At 52.2% G+C, this 20,331-nt stretch overlaps 1 protein-coding gene across 1 annotated transcript; it reads right to left on the bottom strand.

Moving 5' to 3' along the window:
* Nucleotides 1-18,345: 18,345 nt before the first annotated feature.
* LOC141726666 (olfactory receptor 14A16-like) lies at nucleotides 18,346-19,278 on the bottom strand. The gene has a single exon (XM_074531636.1). It carries the CDS (start codon nucleotides 19,276-19,278, stop codon nucleotides 18,346-18,348), a length of 933 nt encoding a protein of 310 aa, XP_074387737.1.
* Between the last annotated feature and the right edge of the window lie 1,053 nt (nucleotides 19,279-20,331).

A 20,331-nucleotide genomic window follows, 5' to 3' on the forward strand; every position in this document is an offset into this window, starting at 1 on the left:
TCACAACAGTTGACTTTGTTGGAAGCTGAGGTGAGCTTGACTGGGAAGGAGTGGCAGGAACATCCGATTGTGACTGGTCCAGAGGCTCCGTGTATTTTGGGCATAGACTTCCTCCGGAATGGCTATTACAAAGATCCTAAGGGATTCAGGTGGGCTTTTGGAATAGCTGCAGTGGAGATAGAGGGTATTAAACAATTGAATACCTTGTCTGGACTATCAGAGAACCCATCTGCACTAGGACTCTTGAAGGTAGAGGAGCAGCGAGTGCCAATTGCCACCTCAACAGTGCACCGCCGACAGTACCAGACGAATCGAGATGACGTGATCCCCATCCACAAGATGATCCGAGAGCTGGAGAGCCAAGGGGTGGTCAGTAAAACCCACTCACCCTTTAACAGCCCTATCTGGCTCGTGCGAAAATCTGACGGAGAATGGAGATTGACTGTGGACTATCGTGCCTTGAATGAAGTGACTCCACCACTGAGTGCGGCTGTACTGGACATACTGGAACTGCAGTACGAGCTGGAGTCCAAGGCAGCAAAGTGGTACGCGACCATTGATATAGCTAACGCGTTTTTCTCCATCCCTCTGGCAGCAGAATGCAGGCCTCAGTTTGCTTTTACATGGAGGGGAGTGCAGTATACCTGGAACCGATTGCCCCAGGGGTGGAAACACAGTCCTAACATCTGTCATGGACTGATCCAGGCTGCACTAGAAGAGGGTGAGGCTCCAGAACATTTACAATATATTGATGATATCATTGTTCGGGGGAACACGGCAATAGAAGTGTTCGAGAAAGGAGAGAAGATAATTCATATTCTCCTGGAAGCCGGATTTGCCATTAAGAAGAGCAAAGTCAAGGGACCTGCCCGAGAAATTCAGTTCTTGGGGGTGAAGTGGCAAGATGGACGGCGTCAGATTCCTGCAGATGTTATTAACAAAATCACTGCTATGTCCCCACCAACTGATAAGAAGGAAACACAAGCTTTCTTAGGTGCTATAGGTTTCTGGAGGATGCACATCCCTGAGTATAGTCAGATTGTGAGACCCCTTTGTCTGGTTACCCGCAAGAAGAACGACTTCCATTGGGGCCCTGAGCAGCAGCAAGCTTTCGTCCAGATCAAGCAGGAGATCGCTCATGCTGTAGCCCTTGGTCCAGTCAGGACGGGACCAGATGTGAAGAACGTGCTCTACTCTGCAGCCGGGAGCCATGGTCTGTCCTGGAGCCTTTGGCAAAAGCTACCTGGCAAGACCCGAGGCTGACCATTGGGATTGTGGAGTCGGAGCTACAGGGGGTCTGAAGATAACTATACTCCAACAGAAAAGGAAATCTTGGCCGCCTGTGAAGGAGTCCAAGCCGCCTCGGAGGTGATTGGTACAGAGGCACAACTCCTTCTGGCACCCCGACTACCGGTGCTGGGATGGATGTTCAGAGGAAAGGTTCCCTCTACCCACCATGCCACCAGTGCTACTTGGAGTAAGTGGATTGCCCTCATTACGCAGCGCGCTCGAATTGGGAAGTTAAATCGCCCTGGGATTCTAGAAATAATTACAAATTGGCCCGAAGGTGAAAACTTTAGTGTCGCAGATGAGGAACAAGAGCCAGTGACCCGGGTTGAGGAAGCTCCGCCATACAATCAGTTGCCAGTAGAAGAAACACGTTACGCTCTATTCACTGATGGTTCTTGTCGCGTCATAGGGATGAAACGGAGGTGGAAAGCAGCTGTATGGAGTCCCACTCAACGGGTTGCAGAGGCTACTGAAGGAGAGGGTGAATCCAGTCAATTTGCTGAAATCAAAGCTATTCAACTGGCCCTAGGTATTGCAGAGAGAGAGAAGTGGCCAAGGCTCTATTTGTATACCGATTCTTGGATGGCAGTCAACGCTCTATGGGGATGGCTGAAGAGATGGAAAGAGGCTAACTGGCAGCGCAGAGGAAAGCCAATTTGGGCTGCGGAAGAGTGGAAAGATATCGCTACTCGGTTAGAGAAGTTACCTGTGAAGGTTCGCCATGTAGATGCCCATGTCCCCAGAAGTAGAGCTAATGAAGAGCAGCAAAACAACCAGCAAGTACATCAGGCTGCAAAGATAGGGGAGTTGAAGATAGATCTCGACTGGGAGCATAAGGGAGAGTTATTCTTAGCACGATGGGCTCATGATGCCTCAGGCCACCAGGGTAGAGATGCCACCTATAAGTGGGCACGAGACCGAGGGGTGGATCTAACCATGGACAGTATTTCTCAGGTTATTCGTGACTGTGAGACGTGCGCTGCCATCAAGCAGGCCAAGCGAGTGAAGCCCCTCTGGTATGGGGGGCAGTGGTCTAAGTACAAATACGGGGAGGCCTGGCAGATTGATTACATCACACTGCCTCAAACCCGCCAGGGCAAGCGCTATGTACTAACCATGGTAGAAGCCACCACAGGATGGTTGGAAACCTACCCTGTGTCTCATGCTACAGCCCGTAACACTATCTTGGGCCTTGAAAAGCAGGTCCTTTGGAGGCACGGTACTCCCGAGAGAACTGAGTCGGATAATGAAACTCATTTTAAAAACAATCTTATTAATACTTGGGCTAGGGAACATGGCATCGAGTGGGTATACCATATCCCCTATCATGCACCAGCTGCAGGGAAAGTGGAAAGGTACAATGGATTGTTTAAAACCACATTAAAAGCATTGGGCGGGGGGTCTTTAAAAAACTGGGAGCAGCATTTGGCAAAGGCTACCTGGTTAGTTAACACTCGAGGTTCCACCAACTGAGCGGGTCCTGCTCAGTCTGAGCTCCTTAATATAGTAGATGGGGATAAAGCCCCAGTGGCCCATGTCAGAGGTTTGTTGGGAAAGACAGTATGGATCAACCCTGCCTCGAGTACAGACAAACCCATCCGTGGGATTGTCTTTGCTCAAGGACCAGGTTATACATGGTGGATAATGCAGAAAGATGGAACAACACGGTGTGTACCTCAGGGAGACCTGATTGTGGGATGACACTCATATATGAATGTCATTGTTTGTTGAATGTGAGACAGAAGGAAACTCTAAGTGTCAAAGGTCTGAGCAAGTAAGATGAAAGGAATGCGTAAGTGTCAAAGGTGTGAGTAAGTGAAATGAAAGTTTTTTATTGTATGTTCACGATATGGGATAAGGGGTGGAGTGTCGTGGGGTGACAGCCTTTATCCCAAAATCGCGTGTTGTGTCTGGCAGCTGTGCCTCCCCGCCCCCCCCCCCATTCCCCCGGCCGACTTGCTGCGGCGGGGCGGGGAAGAGAGGAGGGAGTGTGTGAGCAGGCACTTTCGCTTTTGGCTGCTTGGCTTGGCTAGCCGCTTGCTTGCTTGCTTTCTGCTTTTTGCGCTGTTTTGTTCTTTTCCTTTTCTTTTGTTCCCTTTTTCTTACCCTCCCCTGAAGATACTGGACCGGCTCCAGACCTGACCTGAGAGCTCCAGGACACCTGGAGCCTGCGAGAGAAGCTCAGCGCCCTTCACAACACAGTCTGGTCTCTTTTCTTTTCTTGTGTTGGGGAGTGTTCTTTTGTTACTTGTAAATAAATAGGTTTTGTTTTCCACTTTGCTCCTCTGAGAAATTCCTTCCTGAACCGGGTGTTGGGGGAGGGGTGGTTGGAGGTTTGTTTTGTTTTGGGGGGCTCCCTTTTGGAGATTTCTCCTAATTTGTCCTAAACCAGGAAAGAAGGCGGAGACAGAAAAGTTACGAACCGAAAATAGGAGGAGATGGCATTGACACATGGCATATAAGGGGTGATTTTCACTTGCCAAGCTTGTACGTGAAGTGGCAAGGGTCAAGAACCCTGCACTCCGTACCCCACGGTTGTTTTTGCTTATGCGCTATTATTTGAACCAAATTATCCTTTGTTTATATATATTTCAAACTATCCAATTAGAAATTGTTACTACTTTTAATATTGTTTGGCCTTTTTAAGATGGGATAATTGGGCAAACATAACAGAAATTAAACAAAGGTGAAGCCAAATAAATGCTCAGGGCAGTTTGGGGGTGGCTGCCAGGCAGCCCTGGCTCTGAGCAACAGCGTCTGCAGTGGGACAGGAAACTCCCAGCACATGGGAACAAACTTTCTGGCTGACTGCAGAGGCCAGGACAAACCTGAGTGGTTTCCCTGGTGTCCCCCAGCCCTTGCTGACCCCAGGGGCTGATGGCATTTGTGCTCCCTCAGGTTCATGTCCCCACACCAACAGCATGGGGGTGCTCCCCCGCTCTGTGCAATGCAAACAGGGGCTGCTGAGCCAGGGCTGCCGTGTCTGTGCCTGCAAGGATGGGGCACCTGTGTGAGCTGGGGGAGAGGCCAGGGCTGCAGAGGGGGGATGTTGTTGGCAGCTCCATGAGGACGTTCTGGGACGCTGCCCTGGGCTGTGCAGCGCACTGGGGATGGATCAGCCCCTGCTCTGCTGCTCCTTCCCGTCTGCCCCAGGGCCCTTGCAGAGCCCCAGCCATGCTGTTTGCCCCCAGCCTGCCCATGACCAGCCTGGGGCTGCTCACGGGGCTTTTCTGTGCTGAGCATTGGCCTGGACGTGTTCTTGAGAGAGCCTGGGCAAGGAGCCTGGAGCCCCCAGGCCCTGGGCTGAGGCGTCAGCGCTGCCCCAGCAGTGCCCATGGCCTGTCCCTGCTGCAGGCCCGGCACTGCCACCCCCAGGGCTGTGCCCGGCCCCGAGAGCACTCAGGCCCTGCAGCAACACCAGAGCCACCAGGGCAGCGGGGCAGGGCCATGGCAGCAGCACTGGCAACACCAAGTGCTGCTGCTGCTGGGCACAGCTGCTGTGCCAGCCCTGATCTGCCCCAGCTCTGCATACAGACATTGCTGCTGCAGCTCCAGTAAAGGGAACAAAAATGGGAACTCCAGTGAAAATTCTGCTGGGAGATCCTTTAGTTCATTTAAAGCCACCAACATTGCAGCTCGTCATTGACCCAATCTGGGGCTAAAGAGAAAATGGAGAGAAAGAAATGGAAAATTGAACACACATTGGCCTTGGATTAGAGAGTATTTGCAAACAAAGAAAACAAAAAAAAATTGACAGAGTTTTCAAAGATGACTTTTATTAGAATTGATTTGCAGAAATAGGCCAGCAGTTTAATGCTTCCTAAATAGTCTATTCATCAGTCTCCACACTGCAGCCTTGAGCTCCTGGTTCCTCAGGCTGTAGATGAGGGGGTTCAGGGCTGGAGGCACCACTGAGTACAGAACTGACAGGGCCAGATCAAGGGATGGGGAGGAGATGGCGGAGGGCTTCAGGTAGGCAAATGCGCCAGTGCTGAGGAACAGGGAGACCACGGCCAGGTGAGGTAGGCAGGTGGAAAAGGCTTTGTGCCGTCCCTGCTCAGAGGGAATCCTCAGCACAGCCCTGAAGATCTGCACATAGGAGAAAATCATGAACACAAAACAACCGAAACCTAAAGATGCACCAACCACAATGAGTCCAAGTTCCCTGAGGTAGGATTTGGAGCAGGAGAGCTTGAGGATCTGGGGGATTTCACAGAAGAACTGGCCCAGGGCATTGCCATGGCACAAGGGCAGGGAAAATGTATTGGCCGTGTGCAGCAGAGCATTGAGAAAAGCACTGGCCCAGGCAGCTGCTGCCATGTGGGCACAAGCTCTGCTGCCCAGGAGGGTCCCAGTGCAGGGGTTTGCAGATGGACACGTAGCGGTCGTAGCACATAACGGTCAGGAGGGAAAGCTCTAATGACATGAAAAACACAAAAAAAAAGAGCTGTGCAGCACATCCTTTGTAGGAGATGGTGCTGGTGTCCCAGAGAGAATTGTGCATGGCTTTGGGGACAGTGGTGCAGATGGAGCCCAGGTTGCTGAGGGCCAGGTTGAGCAGGAAGAAGAACATGGGCGTGTGCAGGTGGGGGCTGCAGGCTACGACGCTGATGATGAGGCCGTTGCCCAGGAGGGCAGCCAGGGAGATGCCCAGCAAGAGGCAGAAGTGCAGGAGCTGCAGCTGCCGCGTGTCTGCCAATGGCAGCAGGAGGAAGTGCCTGATGGAGCTGCTATTGGACATTTGCTGTCTCTGGCCATTGGGACCTGTTCATGGAGAAAAGTCAGTGACCGGTTACTAGAAACTTCTTCCAGCAAATTCAATGCCTTTTCCCACAGACACTTCTCCTGTAACACTCTGACACCCTTTTCAATTTCCAGCAGATTTTCCTTCAGCTCCAAGTGTGGAGCCCTGGCTGGTGCTGCCTGAGTGGGACTTCAGGTTCAGGGCAGCTACACACAGAGGTTTTTATACTTCAGCCTTGCTGCGCAGACATGGGAGAGGGACAGGGACCTGTCCTCGTGTTCCACTTTGAATCTCTGTTAAAACAGAAAGCCCTGTCAGCATTTGCCCTCCCACTGCCAGACAACAGGAATGGTAAAGTCTGTTTAAATGTACTAGTGTTATTTACAGCTTTTCTTCATCTCCCCTGCTGATTATTTTTGAATGTCAGAAATTCTCTGCATTTCTGCTGCCTTCAGGGAGAACAGTGAGTTCTCTGAGGCAAGGTGGTGAGTGGAGAGGAAGGGAAGGAGGTCTGTCACCCTGTCCTGTTCCAGGATTGTCTCGGCTTTCACCTTTCCCAGACAGAGGATGATCATCCTCCCATGCTTCCTTTAAAAAGCATCCTGACATTGCTGAGAGCAGATGGATCCCCACAGTCCACTAAATGTCCATCCCCTTCAAAAAGTCTCAGCTCCAGATTTGTATCCAGGGACAGACAGGGCTCATTTCACCAACCCAACAGCATTTTCTCATCACAGACCTTCTGTGTCTCACCGTGAGGCTTTTAGATAACACAGAGATGCTACAGGACAGGTTTGTATCCTGGAGGGAAGCTCAAAGCTTGGACTGAAATCTCAGGGAGATTCCAGGTGTCCTTATGATGGCATTGGATTGAGGGAGATGCAGCTCCTTCCCTGGCTGCCCTGACAGCATTGCCCAGAGCCAGGCACTGGGGACAGCGTCACCCTGAGCCAGCTGTGCCCCCTCCAGAGCCCCCAGGGCCGGGCAGCTGCTCCCAGCCCTGTGCTCTGCAGAGGGAACTGGGCCCGGGGCTGCAGAGCTGCCCCACGGCTCTGCTGCAGCTCTGCCTGCACAGGAGGGGCTGCACGCCTTGGAGCCCCAGCCCTGAGGGCAGAGGCTGGGCTGGGGCACAGGAGGGAGGGGGCTTGTTCAGAGAGAGGGGCTGCACTGGAGGGGATCCTGTGGGCTTCTCTAAACTCTCCCTGCCACAGCATTGCTGGGGTTTATTTTCTCTCATTGCCTGATCTTCTCTCTCCTTCCTGGTGATTTTCCTCCTGCAGGTGTTTCCCAGTGCCAGATCTCTCCCTGCCAGCATTCACAGAGCCCAAATCTCTGTGCCCTCTCCTTGGCCCTACAGGACCCTGCCTGTTTGCAGGGCACTGGCTGGGGCAGGTTCTGTTTGCAGGTGGGACAAAGGACAGCTCAGACTGAGCCTGATGGCTCCAGCAAAGGGGATGCTGGTGCTGTCCATGGGCAGAGTGGCTGAAAACACATTAGGGATCTCCTGTGAACCTATTGGTCACTGAAAGTAACAGTTCAGATGTCTCAGGCACTTGTAAAATTTCATAATTATTAATTCATAACCAATCTTTAATATTAATCCACCAGCTCCCTGCCATTCCCCAATATTAGGAAACGGAATACAAAGTCTTTGGAAATGTTCTAATTTATAAGGAAATCCTTGTATTGGGAACATTTTATGACTGACCAGCATTCCTCAGCATGTCAAAGCTTCAGGAGCATTTCACCTCCCCTGCACCAGAAATATTCAGAGTTTTACTCACAGAGTCTGGAGGCATTGGGATGTTCCAGCTTTAGGAGATGGCTCCGGGAGCTGCAGCTGCATTGTCCTGCAGCCAGAGGTTCCTGTGCCAAGGGCTGGCAGTGACTGTGCCCCAGCACCTTCCCAGCCCTGACTGATTGAAGCTGTCTGTGCTTCTGTGCTGTGCCCAGGGTGGCTGCAGGCAGTGCCCCAGCCCTGCTGGGCTGGAAGAGGAGCTGCTCCTCAGGAAAAATGTCTTTTTGAAGCTCTTCTTGGTTTGCAAGGAGCTGCCTCTGTGCCAGGAGCCCAGCCCAACTCATCAGCACAGACACAGCACAAGGACTTTAATGACCCTCTGGGGCTTTGTTGTTGTTTACATCAGACTCAGTCCCTGAGAGAGTGTTCAGAAAACTGGTCAAGAACTCAAATTGAAAGTGTGAGGTATCTTGAAGTTGTTATGGGTCCCACTGAGGAACACAACTCAAAGTGTCCCCAGGTTCCAGGTAGAGCAGAACACTGGAGGCAGTGATGACAGCTGGGGACAAACAAGGCAAAGGTGTCTCTGGTGATGAGCAAAGCTGGATGTGTTTGAGGAATGCCAAGGGCCAAGGCCTGAGCCCCAGCCCCTGGCCAGGCAGATGCTGTCCCTCCCTCCTTGCTCAGGGCTCTTGCCGGGATGGGCACTGGCATGTGGGGATGTGCAATGGCAGGGGCAGGAGCATGGGGCGGCCCCTGGCAGGCTGCTGAGCAGGGACAAGGAGGCAATGAGGCCCCAGGCCTGCAAGGGTCACTTGTCTCCTGCTCCTGCCTCAGGCCCAGGCCCAGCAGCCATGGCCAAAGTGCTGCCCAAGGTGGCTCTGGCAGGGCTGTCTTGCAGCTGCTGCACATGCCTGTGCCCTGTGCAGCCCAGGCTGTGCTACGGTGTCCTTGCCCTGCACCTCTGTCCCTGCAGGCTGTCAGCATCCCCCGGCTGCCCCACCTGGCTGGGCCCTTCCTTTGCTGACAGCTCTGCCTCCTGCCTGCCTCTGCCTGCCCACACAAAGCCTGGGGCTGACCCAGGCTCCTTCTGGGGGATGTGTTGCACCACAGCCCTGCCCTGGGAGCAAAATTCCTTTCTCTTTGGGTACTGTCTGGCCCTCCCTATCTGTCCTTCTTTCTTTCTCTGTCTGTTCTCTACTATGTCAAAAGGAGCCACCATCTCTGAAAACACCCTTTAGTCCCTCCCAGGTCTCTCCTTTGCTGTCCTCAGTCCCCACCCTACTGAGCACAGAGCTCCTCTGTCCCTGTACAGTGCTCCTTTGCTTGAGGTCTCCAAACCCCACCTTGGGAGATCTCCCAGCCCTCACCAAGGTGTTGGCAAATGAAAACATTCTGCTCATAGTCTAAGAAAATCACCTTAGGACAAAACCAGTCAGACCTCCGTGTCTCCTGGCTACTTTTGCCTTGGCGCAATCCTTGGATAGATGGAATTTTTTAGGCCAAATTTCAGTTTTGCCCATGGGCACTTTGATGTGAACAATGATTCTCTTCCATTGGAAGGAAAGCTGAGGCCCGGTGTTTCAGGGGCAGATGAGCATCAGCCACCAAGGGCCAAGGCGAGCCAAACGTTTCTGGAATTGCAGCTTGTGCCTGAGAGAAATCCTTGGATACACATAATTTGGGAGGTAGAATACAAGTTTTGGCCACTGGTCCATTGATGACAAGGCCATTTCTTTTCCATCTGAAGGAAAGCAGAGAGCCCCAGGGTTTGATGGTAGATGAGAAGCAGCCCCTGGGAGGCCAAGCCAGCCAAACTTGTCTCTCCTGGCAGCTTTTGATTGGGAGCTATCCTTGGATATATGAAATTTAGGGGCAAAATCTCAAATTTGGCCATGGCCCCTGGACGAGGAGACTGTTCTATTTCCATCACAAGGAAGGCAGACAGCCCCAGTGTTTCAGGGGTAGATGACAAGTGGACATCAGAGCCCACAGTGCCAGCCAGAGCTGGCAGGTTTTGTCTGGGAGAAACCCTTCATATAGTGAATAGTTTAGGAGGAGTAGCAATTTTGGCCACGGAGGAAAACAAAGCATCTTTTCCATCGGAAGGAAAGCCGGGCAGTGTCACAGGGGTCTCCTTGGGGCTGTAGTATCACAATGGACCCTTGGTTCCATGGGGACTCACAGTGTCAGAAGGGTCTCCTTGGTTCCATGAGGCCCTGCAGAGCTCCTTGATTCAATGAGGCCTCCAAGTGCCATCGTGGCCTCCAGGATTCCATGAGGCCCCGCAATATCCCAATGGACCTTTGGTCCCATGTGGTCCTGCACTGTTCCATGAATCCTTAGTTCCATGGGGCCCTGGAGTGTCCAATGGCCTCCTTGGTTCCATTGGTGCCGTAGAGTGTGACAACTGCCCCTTGGCCTGCCAGATCCCACAGTGTCACATGGTTCCTTGCTTGCATGAGGCGTTGTAGTGTCACAATGGCCCCTTGGTTCAGTGAGGCCTGTAGTGTCACTGTGGTCTCCATGATCCCATAAGGCCTTGCAAAGTCACAACAGACCACTGGTTTCATGGAGCCCCACAGTGTCACTATGGTCCCCTTGGCTCCACAAGGCTCTGAAGTGCCACAATGGCCCTTTGGTTCCACAAGGCCTCCAAGTATAGAAATGGCCTCCTTCCATGAGCTTTCACACTGCCCACAGCAGTCTCTTTGCTTCTGCAGTGTCACCATGGACCCTTTGTTCCATGAAGTTCTGCAGTAGAACACGCTCACCTTGGTTCCGTGAGGTTCTGCAGTGTCACAATGCACCCATGGTTCCACCAGGCCTTGCTGCGTCACAATGGCCCCTTGGTTCCAAGAGGTTTCTCAGGGTCACAATGGTCTCCTTGGATCCGCACTATCACAATGGACCATTGTTTCAATGTGGCCCCAATGTGCCAAAATGGATTTTGGTTCCATGGGGTTCTGCTGTGTCACCATGGGCCCTTTGTTCCATGAGTTTGCACAGTGTCACTACTGACTCCTTGGTGCTGTGAGGCCCTGCTGTCACCAAATCTCTGAAATATCAGAATAAGGCTCCTTAAAAGTGACTTGCTATTTCAGAGGCTATCATTTATTAAGGCCTGAGGTCTGGTGAGGGATCACTGCTAACCTTACATGGACATGTGATTCTACCAGTATGTTGCTTATGCACAGTCCCTAAATGTGAATTACAATTTACTCATTTCCATAAAATCCACCCCAAGTTCCCAGATTCACTTCTTGTTTTCTCCATCCCTGCACCCTTGATCCAGATGTCTTCTGCTTCTCTTCCAACCATCCTTCCTGGGGAAGCAGCACCTGCATACATTGTTTCTGTGATGAAGGTTCACAGGCAGGGTAGAAATGGAATGAACCCTTTTGGTATCAGCCCCAGGCTTTGTGTGGGCAGGCAGAGGCAGGCAGGAGGCAGAGCTGTCAGCAAAGGAAGGGCCCAGCCAGGTGGGGCAGCCGGGGGATGCCGACAGCCTGCAGGGACAGAGGCGCAGGGCAGGGACACCATAGCACAGCCTGGGCTGCACAGGGCACAGGCATGTGCAGCAGCTGCAAGACAGCCCTGCCAGAGCCAACTTGGGCAGCACTTTGGCCATGGCTGCTGGGCCTGGGCCTGAGGCAGGAGCAGGAGACAAGTGACCCTTGCAGGCCTGGGGCCTCATTGCCTCCTTGTCCCTGCTCAGCAGCCTGGCAGGGGCCGCCCCATGCTCCTGCCCTTGCCATTGCACATCCCCACATGCCAGTGCCCATCCCGGCAAGAGCCCTGAGCAAGGAGGGAGGGACAGCATCTGCCTGGCCAGGGGCTGGGGCTCAGGCCTTGGCCCTTGGCATTCCTCAAACACATCCAACTTTGCTCAGCACCAGAGACACCTTTGCCTTGTTTGTCCCCAGCTGTCATCACTGCCTCCAGTGTTCTGCTCTAACTGGAACCTGGAGACACTTTTTCAGTTGTGTCCCTCAGTGGGACCCATTAAAACTTCAAGAAAGTTAAGATTTTCAATTTAACTTTAAGTTCTTGAGAAGTTTATTGAAGTCAATCTCAGGGACTGAGTGATGTAAACAACATCAAAGCCCTGTGAGAATCATTAAAATTTTCCTAGTCCAATTATGGAGGAAGATTTCAAAGAACTTGTAAGGAATACACATTCCTATTTTAAATAAGCTATTTGATTTCAGCAGGTGATTTCAGCATTCTGTGATTGATATTGACCCAGGGTCTCTCCTCAGCAGCTCTGGCCTGCTCACAGGAGCTGTGCCTGGAGCTCTGACCCAGTGTGGCCAACCTTGCTCCACATTGCCCAGCCCCATCCTGTCTGTCCTCACTCCCCTGGGCCCTGCTGTGCTTGCAGAGCTGGCTGCACTCAGCCTAAGAGGGGTTTTCACTTTTTGGGGTTTTTTGAATCAATCTGAATCTCCTGAGTTTCCCCACTGCAAACAGACACACTGCTCAGGTGTGTGCCAGCCCCAGGTGCCACCAAAGCCACTGCAGAGCTGCCCTGGGCCAGCTGTGAGGGTGGATCATCAGCCCAAGCTGCACTGGGCCCCTGCAAGGGGCTGTGGCCATGGGCACTGCACTGACCCCACTGCTGGGTTTGGCTGCCACGGCCACCGAGAGAAATTAAACTGTCCTTGGAAACACTGGGGAGGACTGGGACATACTGGGGAACACTGGGAAAGCTGTGGGAGACACTGGGACATACTGGGAGTGATACTGGGGAGTCCTGGGATAACCTGGGAAGAAGAGGAATGCTGAGGGGGAATCTGGGTGGAGTGGAATGGATGCTGGAAGTCCACTGGGACATACTGGGACATAACAGGACATACGGGGAGTTATACTGGGACCAACTGGGGACACTGGGGACATTGCGGAGAAGACTGGGGACAACTGGGGCATCCTGTGGATAACATCGGGCAGAAATGGGAACGACTGGGAATGATCTCAGGTGTATTGGGAGGGACTGGGCTGCACTGGGAGGATTTGGAGGGGCACTGTGGTTGTGCTTGCTTCTACTTGGGAGGAACTGGGATGTTCTGGGGTTGTACTGGGGTAGTACTGGGGATGAACTGGTCTCTACTGGGTGGGACTTGGGAGGTTGAATGGGCAGTTTCCGCCTACACCACCTCCCATTTGCCGAGGTTCCCGCCGATCACCGACCGCAGCCAATCAACGCCAGGGAGATGGGTCTGGGGGCGGTGCCTAGATGGGCGCCATATTTTATTTTTGCATACAACTCCCATCATGCCACGCGGCCGGATACAGTCTCATTGGAGCCGAGACTATAACGCCCGTCATGGCCCGCGCTCCACAGAACCCCGGGATTGCGCCCCATCTGTCCAATAAGTTTCCCCCAGACCCTCTAGGATCCCTCAGTGCCCCCTCACCGCCCAGTCGGGACCCCCACAAGCGTCCCGCACCCCCTGAGTGCTCCCATCCCCACAGATGCCCGGTACAGCCACTTCTGGGAATTCATCTCTCATCCCCCGCAGCCCCAGAGCCTCTCAGAACAGAGTCCCGTCCCTAAAACTCCTGCCGTGACCCGAGCCCTAAAGAGCCCCGTTAGAGCTCCCTGAGCTCCCCTCAAGGGCTCCCGAACCGTTTAAGTTCCCCCGAGGATCTCAAGTCGCGGCTCGGATGCAAAAGTGTCCCCCAAGTGCCTTCCTGGACCCCCAAACGCTGCGTTTCAACTACTTCCGGAACTACAGTTCCCATCATGCTCCGCGGCGCGTGTCAAGCGCTAGTCCACTCGGGACTTCATCTCCCGTCATGCCCCGAGCCCCACCGAAAGCCATTGCAGCTGTGCCCAGAACTCCCATGATGCTCCGCGGCCTTGTTACCCTGTGTGATACCCGCGCTTTCAACTCCCATCACCCCCCGCGCCCCAGAGAGCTCCCCCCCAAGGGCTCGCCCGGACGCCGAAGGGCCCCAAATTCCCCTCCCTGACCTCCAAGGACCTCCCTGGACTCCCAAGTGCTGCCCCGGACCCTGAACTGTCCCTCAGAATCCCTGAGTGCCCCTCCAAGTGCCCACCTGGCACCCCCAAGTGTCCTCCATATCCTCAAGTTCTCTCGGAATTCCCTCCCCAGACCCAAAACCGCCCCAAATATGACCCAGAAAAGTCTCCATGGACCCCAAAGTGCCCCTTCTTGACCCTGTATTGTAAAAAGACTATAAAAAAGATGATTAAAAGTCTACAAATATATCTAATATATATATGGAAAGAGGAATAAATAAATAGCTACTGGAGCTTAATAAATTAATGAAGGTGTGAAAAACGCCAATCACTTGTTTTTAAAATTTTTAAAGTTTAATTGTAATAAAATTGTTTTAAAAATAGCAATACAATTAGAGTTATAATAATTTGTACAAATTGAACTAGGACAATATGAGACAATAAAGACAAAGAATTACGGACGTCCAGGTACCTTTTTATGGGCAGCATGAGCCCAAAAAAGGACACCTGCTAACAATGGATTAACCCCTAAAAGCAACAGTCTGTGGCATAGTCATGCCCTTCATACATGATGAATAAATTCCATTCAAATACAGGATTCTGTCTGGTCATCAGCAACTTCTTCCTTCTAATCCTAACAGTGCCTTTGAGGAAGAAGTTCGTTTCTTCTGATAAGAGGGCAATAAATTCTTTTTCTCTGAAAGATTTAGGTGTCCTGGGGTTGCTATATGGTGCAAGTGCCTCATTCCTTTCTTAAAAAATCCCACTAACATATGGTAAATACCTGCATGGAGCCATATACTATGCACTTTTCACAAAGTGAATTGTGTTAGTTAGAAACGTTGAGCATTATTTTTCTTGCCTACTAAAAATGTAGTGATTTTTCTATATAAATATAAAAACTAGGTAATAAAATCCAATACTGTTGTTATAAATATAAATAAATATAAAAATATATAAATAATAAAATGGTAACACCAAATAATGTGTTACAGAATAAAAAAAAGAAATAAAAAAAATTCCATGAACTTTTCTGGGTGTTTTTTGGGATCTCAGTCCTAGAGGTCATGGTGAGGTTGGGCGTGAGGAGCAGGTTTCCAAACTGGCCCAGCCTGCAAGGGGCTCATTCTTCTCCCTGCCCAGACCTCCTAAGGAGACATTCAGCATCAAGATGACTTGGGGAGTGCTTCCATCCCCTCTTCTTTGAAATGAAAAGTAAAAAAATGCACCCTTGATTAAAAACCAATCATGATGTGCACTGTGGAATCTCCCTCCTGAAGACAACTCCAAACTGACTCCAATCACTGCACAAGCCCTGGAGACTCAAAGACAATGGAAGGGAGACAAAGAGCTCCTGAGGCCTTTCTGTATTTTAATCAGCCCCACGCTGGACTTGGGGCTGGGTCCAGGAGCCTCAGGCACGCAGAGAAGGATGAAGAAGCTGCTCAAGGAGTCAGCAGCAAAACTCCAAGTGCTTTGGGGCATGGCTGGGCCCCAGGGAGGGCAGGAGTGCCAAAGGCTGCCCAGGGCCTGGTGAGAGCAGATCCTTGAGGGCAGGATTGCAGGGAGCCCAAGGCTCTGAGCAGGGAACTGCAATGCTGAGCAAGGCCTGGCTTGGCTGCAGGAAGCAGAAAGGCCAAGCCCTGAGCCCAGCCTGGGCCAGCAGGGCCTGTCCCTCACAGCTGCCTCGGGGCTCCTGGTGGGCCAGGGGGATGTGAGGGGCAGCAAGGACAAATGGCATCAACCCGCAGCCCCTGTGCGCCTCCGCAGGCAGGCCGAGGGAGAAGCAAAGTGCAGCCCCTGCCAGGAAAGTTTCTCCTGTGGGGCCTCCAGAGGCGCTGCCCAAGCCCAGGGCACAAAGGCCTGGGTGCCTGTGACCCTGCCAGTCCTGCCCAGCCCTTGGCCATCTGTCCTGCAGGCTGTGCCCCCTGGGCGTGCTGCTCCTCTGCCCTGGCCGGCTGCACTCGCTCATCTCCTTGTGCCCCAGCATTTCTCACCCAGCGTTTCTGTGCCCTCCCTGGGCTCCCTGCACCCAGCGCTGCCGGCTCCTGGCACACAGAGGCCCGCCATGGCCCAGCCTCACGCTGCCACACCTCCAGCACCAACATTCTGCCCTGCAAGGGACTGCTTTCTCTTCAGCTCCAGACTGAGCCTTCCAAGCTACACTTTGGGGAGGTTTCCTGCAATTCCCACTGCCAAGGAAAGCTCTGTCTCCTGCTGGTCACAAGCAGAGAAGGGCTGGCAGGAGATGTAATTGTCAGAGGCTGTTTGGGGTCCAGTGACCGTGAAATTATTGAAGATTTTAAATATTCTGTGAAAGGAGGTGTTGTATTGGACTAGATATTTAGTTGGTTTCACTGGGTGTTGGGAAAATATGTTATTGGGTCACGTGGATGGTATATTCCCCCTCACATGGCTTCTCCCTCACCCCCCTGGTCTCTGTATCTCTGGTGGTCTGCCCCACGGGGTGGTCCCTCCCCTCACCCCTCCCCAGTGTTATCCCATTGGCTGCGGTCCTCTTTCCCTGCCCCCATCACCTGGGGCATAAAACCCTACTGCAGGTGAGGCTCTACCTCTTTGCTACCTGGTGGTCGCTCACTGCAGAAGTGTCCCTGTCTCAAGCCAATAACCTGGATACTCATCTCCACGTGGCAGAGAGCGCTCTTCGTCTTTTGTCTCGTTCATGCGATTCTGTGTTGACTTTAGTATTGAGCGAGCCGGCTCTGGATTACAATAAGCCTAGAAACCCACGGTTATCGCAAGGAGGGGCATCAACAAATCTTCTACACTGGAGTTCCAGGGAGCAGACTTCAGCCTATAAAGGATTGAGCTGGGGAGAAACAAATCAGGTACTGATTTTTTAAAGGGAAACAGCCCTTAAAAACAAAGGATTCCAAGAAGGGTGGACACAATTGAAGAAAATAATTTTGACAGAGCAGCAACAGCCTGTCCCTCTATGCCCAAAAGTGAGCTAGCAAGGAAAATGAATGACCTGGCAGGGCATGGAGCATTTTCCAGGAACTCAAGGGAAAAATATTAGGGTGCATCACCTTTGGACAGAGGGACAGGAAACTCAGGACATGTTAAAGGATGTTCTTAGGTCATGCAGAAAGAAAATTAGAGATGTGAAAGCTCAATTGGGATTTAACCAGGCCACTTCTGTGAAGGATAATAAAAATGATTTTATAAATATATTAATGGCAAAAGGAAGGATAAGGACAACTTCCATTCCTTATTGGAGGGGAAATGGTTAAGATGAGGAAAAAGCTGAGGTACTTAACCCCTTCTTAGCCTCAATTTTCAAGAATAAGTCAAGTTGTCCTCAAGACAAGTGTTCTCCTGAGCTGCTGGAAGGGCACAGGGAGCAGAACAGCCCCCTGTAATCCAGGAGGAAGCAGCTGGGGACCTGCTGAGCCACTCAGATGCTCACAGGTCTCTCTGGGAGCAGAGGGGATCTATTCCAGGGGGATGAGGGGGCTGGTGGATGAGCTCCCCAAGCTGCTCTCCAATATTTAGCATCAGTGCTGGCTCAGCAGGGAGGTCCCAGAGGACTGGAGGTGCCAATGTGAGCCCATCCCCAAGAAGGGCTGGAAGGAGGAGCTGGGCAACTCCAGGCCTGTCAGCCTGACCGGGGTGCCCGGCAAGGTGATGGAACAGATCACCTTGAGTGCCATCACAGGGCAACCACAGGATGGCCAAGCGATCAGAGTGGCTGGAGAGCAGCCACGCAGAAAGGGACCTGGGGGCACTGCTGGACAGCAGGCTGGACATGAACTAGCAGAGTGCCTGGGTGGGCAAGAAGGCCAATGGCTCCCGGCCTGGATCAGGAATGGTGTGGCCAGCAGGAGCAGAGTTGCTGTGCCACCCATGACATGCCCCCAGCTCTGCACACACACTTTGCTGCTGCAGCTGTTGAGAAGGCAGCAAAAGGGGAATTGCCAGGGAAGACATTGCTTGGAGATGCTTTAGATCTCTTAAAACCACTGAGAGCAGAGGTCCTCATGGACACACTCTGGGGCCACAGCAAATGTGGAGAAAAACAAAATGAAATATGGCTCCAACAATGCCATTTGTTCTAATATGAAAAGATTAAGAAAAAGGGAAGGAAAGAACAAATCAAATACTAAACCCAAGTGTCGCAGATATATTTTTATGAAAATCCTGTCTTAGGATTTTTTCATCCTGAGAAGCTGAGAGGCTCTAGGAACAAAATGTAAACAATGGTTATCTGCTGCTGTGGAATGCATCAGGTGGATTTTTGATTGGCCCATCTGGGATGTTTATAATTAATGGCCAATCAAGACCGAGCTATCTCAGAGAGAGTCCAAGACAGCTCCCTTTGGTTATCATTATTTTCTATTTTATTCTTAGCTTAACTAGTCTTCTGAGATGAAGCTTTTCCTTCTATTCTTTTAGTATAGTTTTAATGTAATATATGTATCAGAAAATAATAAATCAAGTTTTCTGAAATACAGAGTCAGATCTACGTCTCTTCCCTCACCTGAAAACCCCTGTGAGCACTGTCACACCCAAGTATTATCAAAGACGAAATTTATTACAAATGACTTGTAGAAACTGGCAAGAAGTTTAGTGTTCCTGAAGCCATCCAGTCATCATTGTCCACACTGCAGCCTTGAGCTCCTGGTTCCTGAGGCTGTAGATGAGGGGGTTCAAGGCTGGAGGCACCACCGAGTACAGAACTGACAGAGGCAGATCAAGGGATGGGGAGGAGATGGAGGGGGGCTTCAGGTGAGCAAACATGATAGTGCTGAGAAACAGGGAGACCACAGCCAGATGAGGGAGGCAGGTGGAAAAGGCTTTGTGCCGTCCCTGCTCAGAGGGGATCCTCAGCACAGCCCTGAAGATCTGCAAATAGGAGAAAACAATGAACACAAAACAGCCAGAAACAACACAGACAGTGAGAGCAATAGGCCCAAGTTCCCTGAGGTAGGATTTGGAGCAGGAGAGCTTGAGGATCTGGGGCACCTCACAGAAGAACTGGCCCAGGGCATTGCCATGGCACAGGGGCAGGGAAAATGTATTGGCTGTGTGGAGCAGAGCATTGAGAAAGCCACTGGCCCAGGCAGCTGCTGCCATGTGGGCACAAGCTCTGCTGCCCAGAAGGGTCCCGTAGTGCAGGGGTTTGCAGATGGACACGTAGCGGTCATAGCACATGACGGTCAGGAGAGAAAATTCTGCTCCCACAAAGAAGAGAAATAGGAAAACCTGTGCAGCACATCCTTTGTAGGAGATGGTGCTGGTGTGCCAGAGGGAATTGTGCATGGCTTTGGGGACAGTGGTGCAGATCATGCCCAGGTCGCTGAGGGCCAGGTTGAGCAGGAAGAAGAACATGGGTGTGTGCAGGTGGTGGCCGCAGGCTACAGCGCTGATGATGAGGCCGTTGGCCAGGAGGGCAGCCAGGGAGATGCCCAGCAAGAGGCAGAAGTGCAGGAGCTGCAGCTGCCGCGTGTCTGCCAATGGCAGCAGGAGGAAGTGCCTGATGGAGCTGCTGTTGGACATTCCTTCACTCTGGTCATAGTGGACTGTTGAAAGAAGACATTGACAAGCTGGGATAGATTTCCTTTTTGATTTCAGGTTTCTGGTCCTTCTGCGTTACTGCTTTATCTTCAGCATTGCACTCAGCCTGAATACTGGGGAGACCTGAGGGAAAATAGGGCTCCCTGTGCCGCAGGGCAGTCAGACCTGCTGGAATCACACAGGTGCCCTTTGTTCATTTAACCTCTCTCTATTTCACCATGATCCCAGTTAAATGTTTTTTGAAAAATAAAGTGGACTTTTGGAATTCTCGAGTGTAAAAATTGTTTTCTCCAAATGCTTTTCTCTTTCCCTATGCACATGAGCAGGGAGGGACACCAAGGATTGCTCTGGCTCCCTGCTGCCTGGAGTTGTGCCTACTGGAAGCTGTTTCTCTCTATCCAAGCCTTGTCCCTGCCAGTGCTGCCCCAGCCCAGCCCAGCGCTGGGGGCTCAGCTCTGCCCTGCAGACCCCTCCCAGCACAGGGCACTGCCCAGGGGCATCTCACTGGCAGCAGGGCCTTAAGGGCAGGCCAGACAAACAGAGATGCTGCAAGCCAAGGTGCTGCTGCTGCTGTCTGTAGGGAGAGGAGGCTGAGGAGGCACTTTCTGAGGGAGAGCTGAGGCCCATCTGCTGATGCCCAGAGTGACAGTGGAGGAGTGTCAGTGACACAGCCAAGGCTGACAGAGCCTTTCCCTACCCTTTAGGAGAAAGCTGAGAGCAGCCCTGGCCATGCAGCACCATCTCCAGAGCAGGAGGAATCTGCCCTGATGAGGGGGAAGTCCTTCCACCTCCAACTTCTCCCCTGCAGCGTCCATGGGGAGCTGCCAGGCAGGCTGAGAGCTGCCCCTGGCAGGTGGCACATGCCCTGGGCTGGCCAAGAGCCCTGAGGGCTGCAGGAGCTGCTCTGCAGGACAGCCCTGGGCAGCCCTGGCTGCAGTCCCAGCTTCACCCCCTGCAGCCATCCCTGGCAGCGGGAGCCGTCCTGCCCTGTCCCTCTGACGGTGCCCAGGGCAGCCCCGCTCTGCAGCACATCCT

The sequence above is a fragment of the Zonotrichia albicollis genome, chromosome 37 (genome assembly GCF_047830755.1).
Source record: "Zonotrichia albicollis isolate bZonAlb1 chromosome 37, bZonAlb1.hap1, whole genome shotgun sequence".
Classification (NCBI taxonomy): domain Eukaryota; kingdom Metazoa; phylum Chordata; class Aves; order Passeriformes; family Passerellidae; genus Zonotrichia; species Zonotrichia albicollis.

What these genes read in the sequence shown, in the direction of transcription:
- LOC141726666 (XM_074531636.1), bottom strand. Translation starts at nt 19,278, where the DNA reads ATGTCCAACAGCAGCTCCATCAGGCACTTCCTCCTGCTGCCATTGGCA.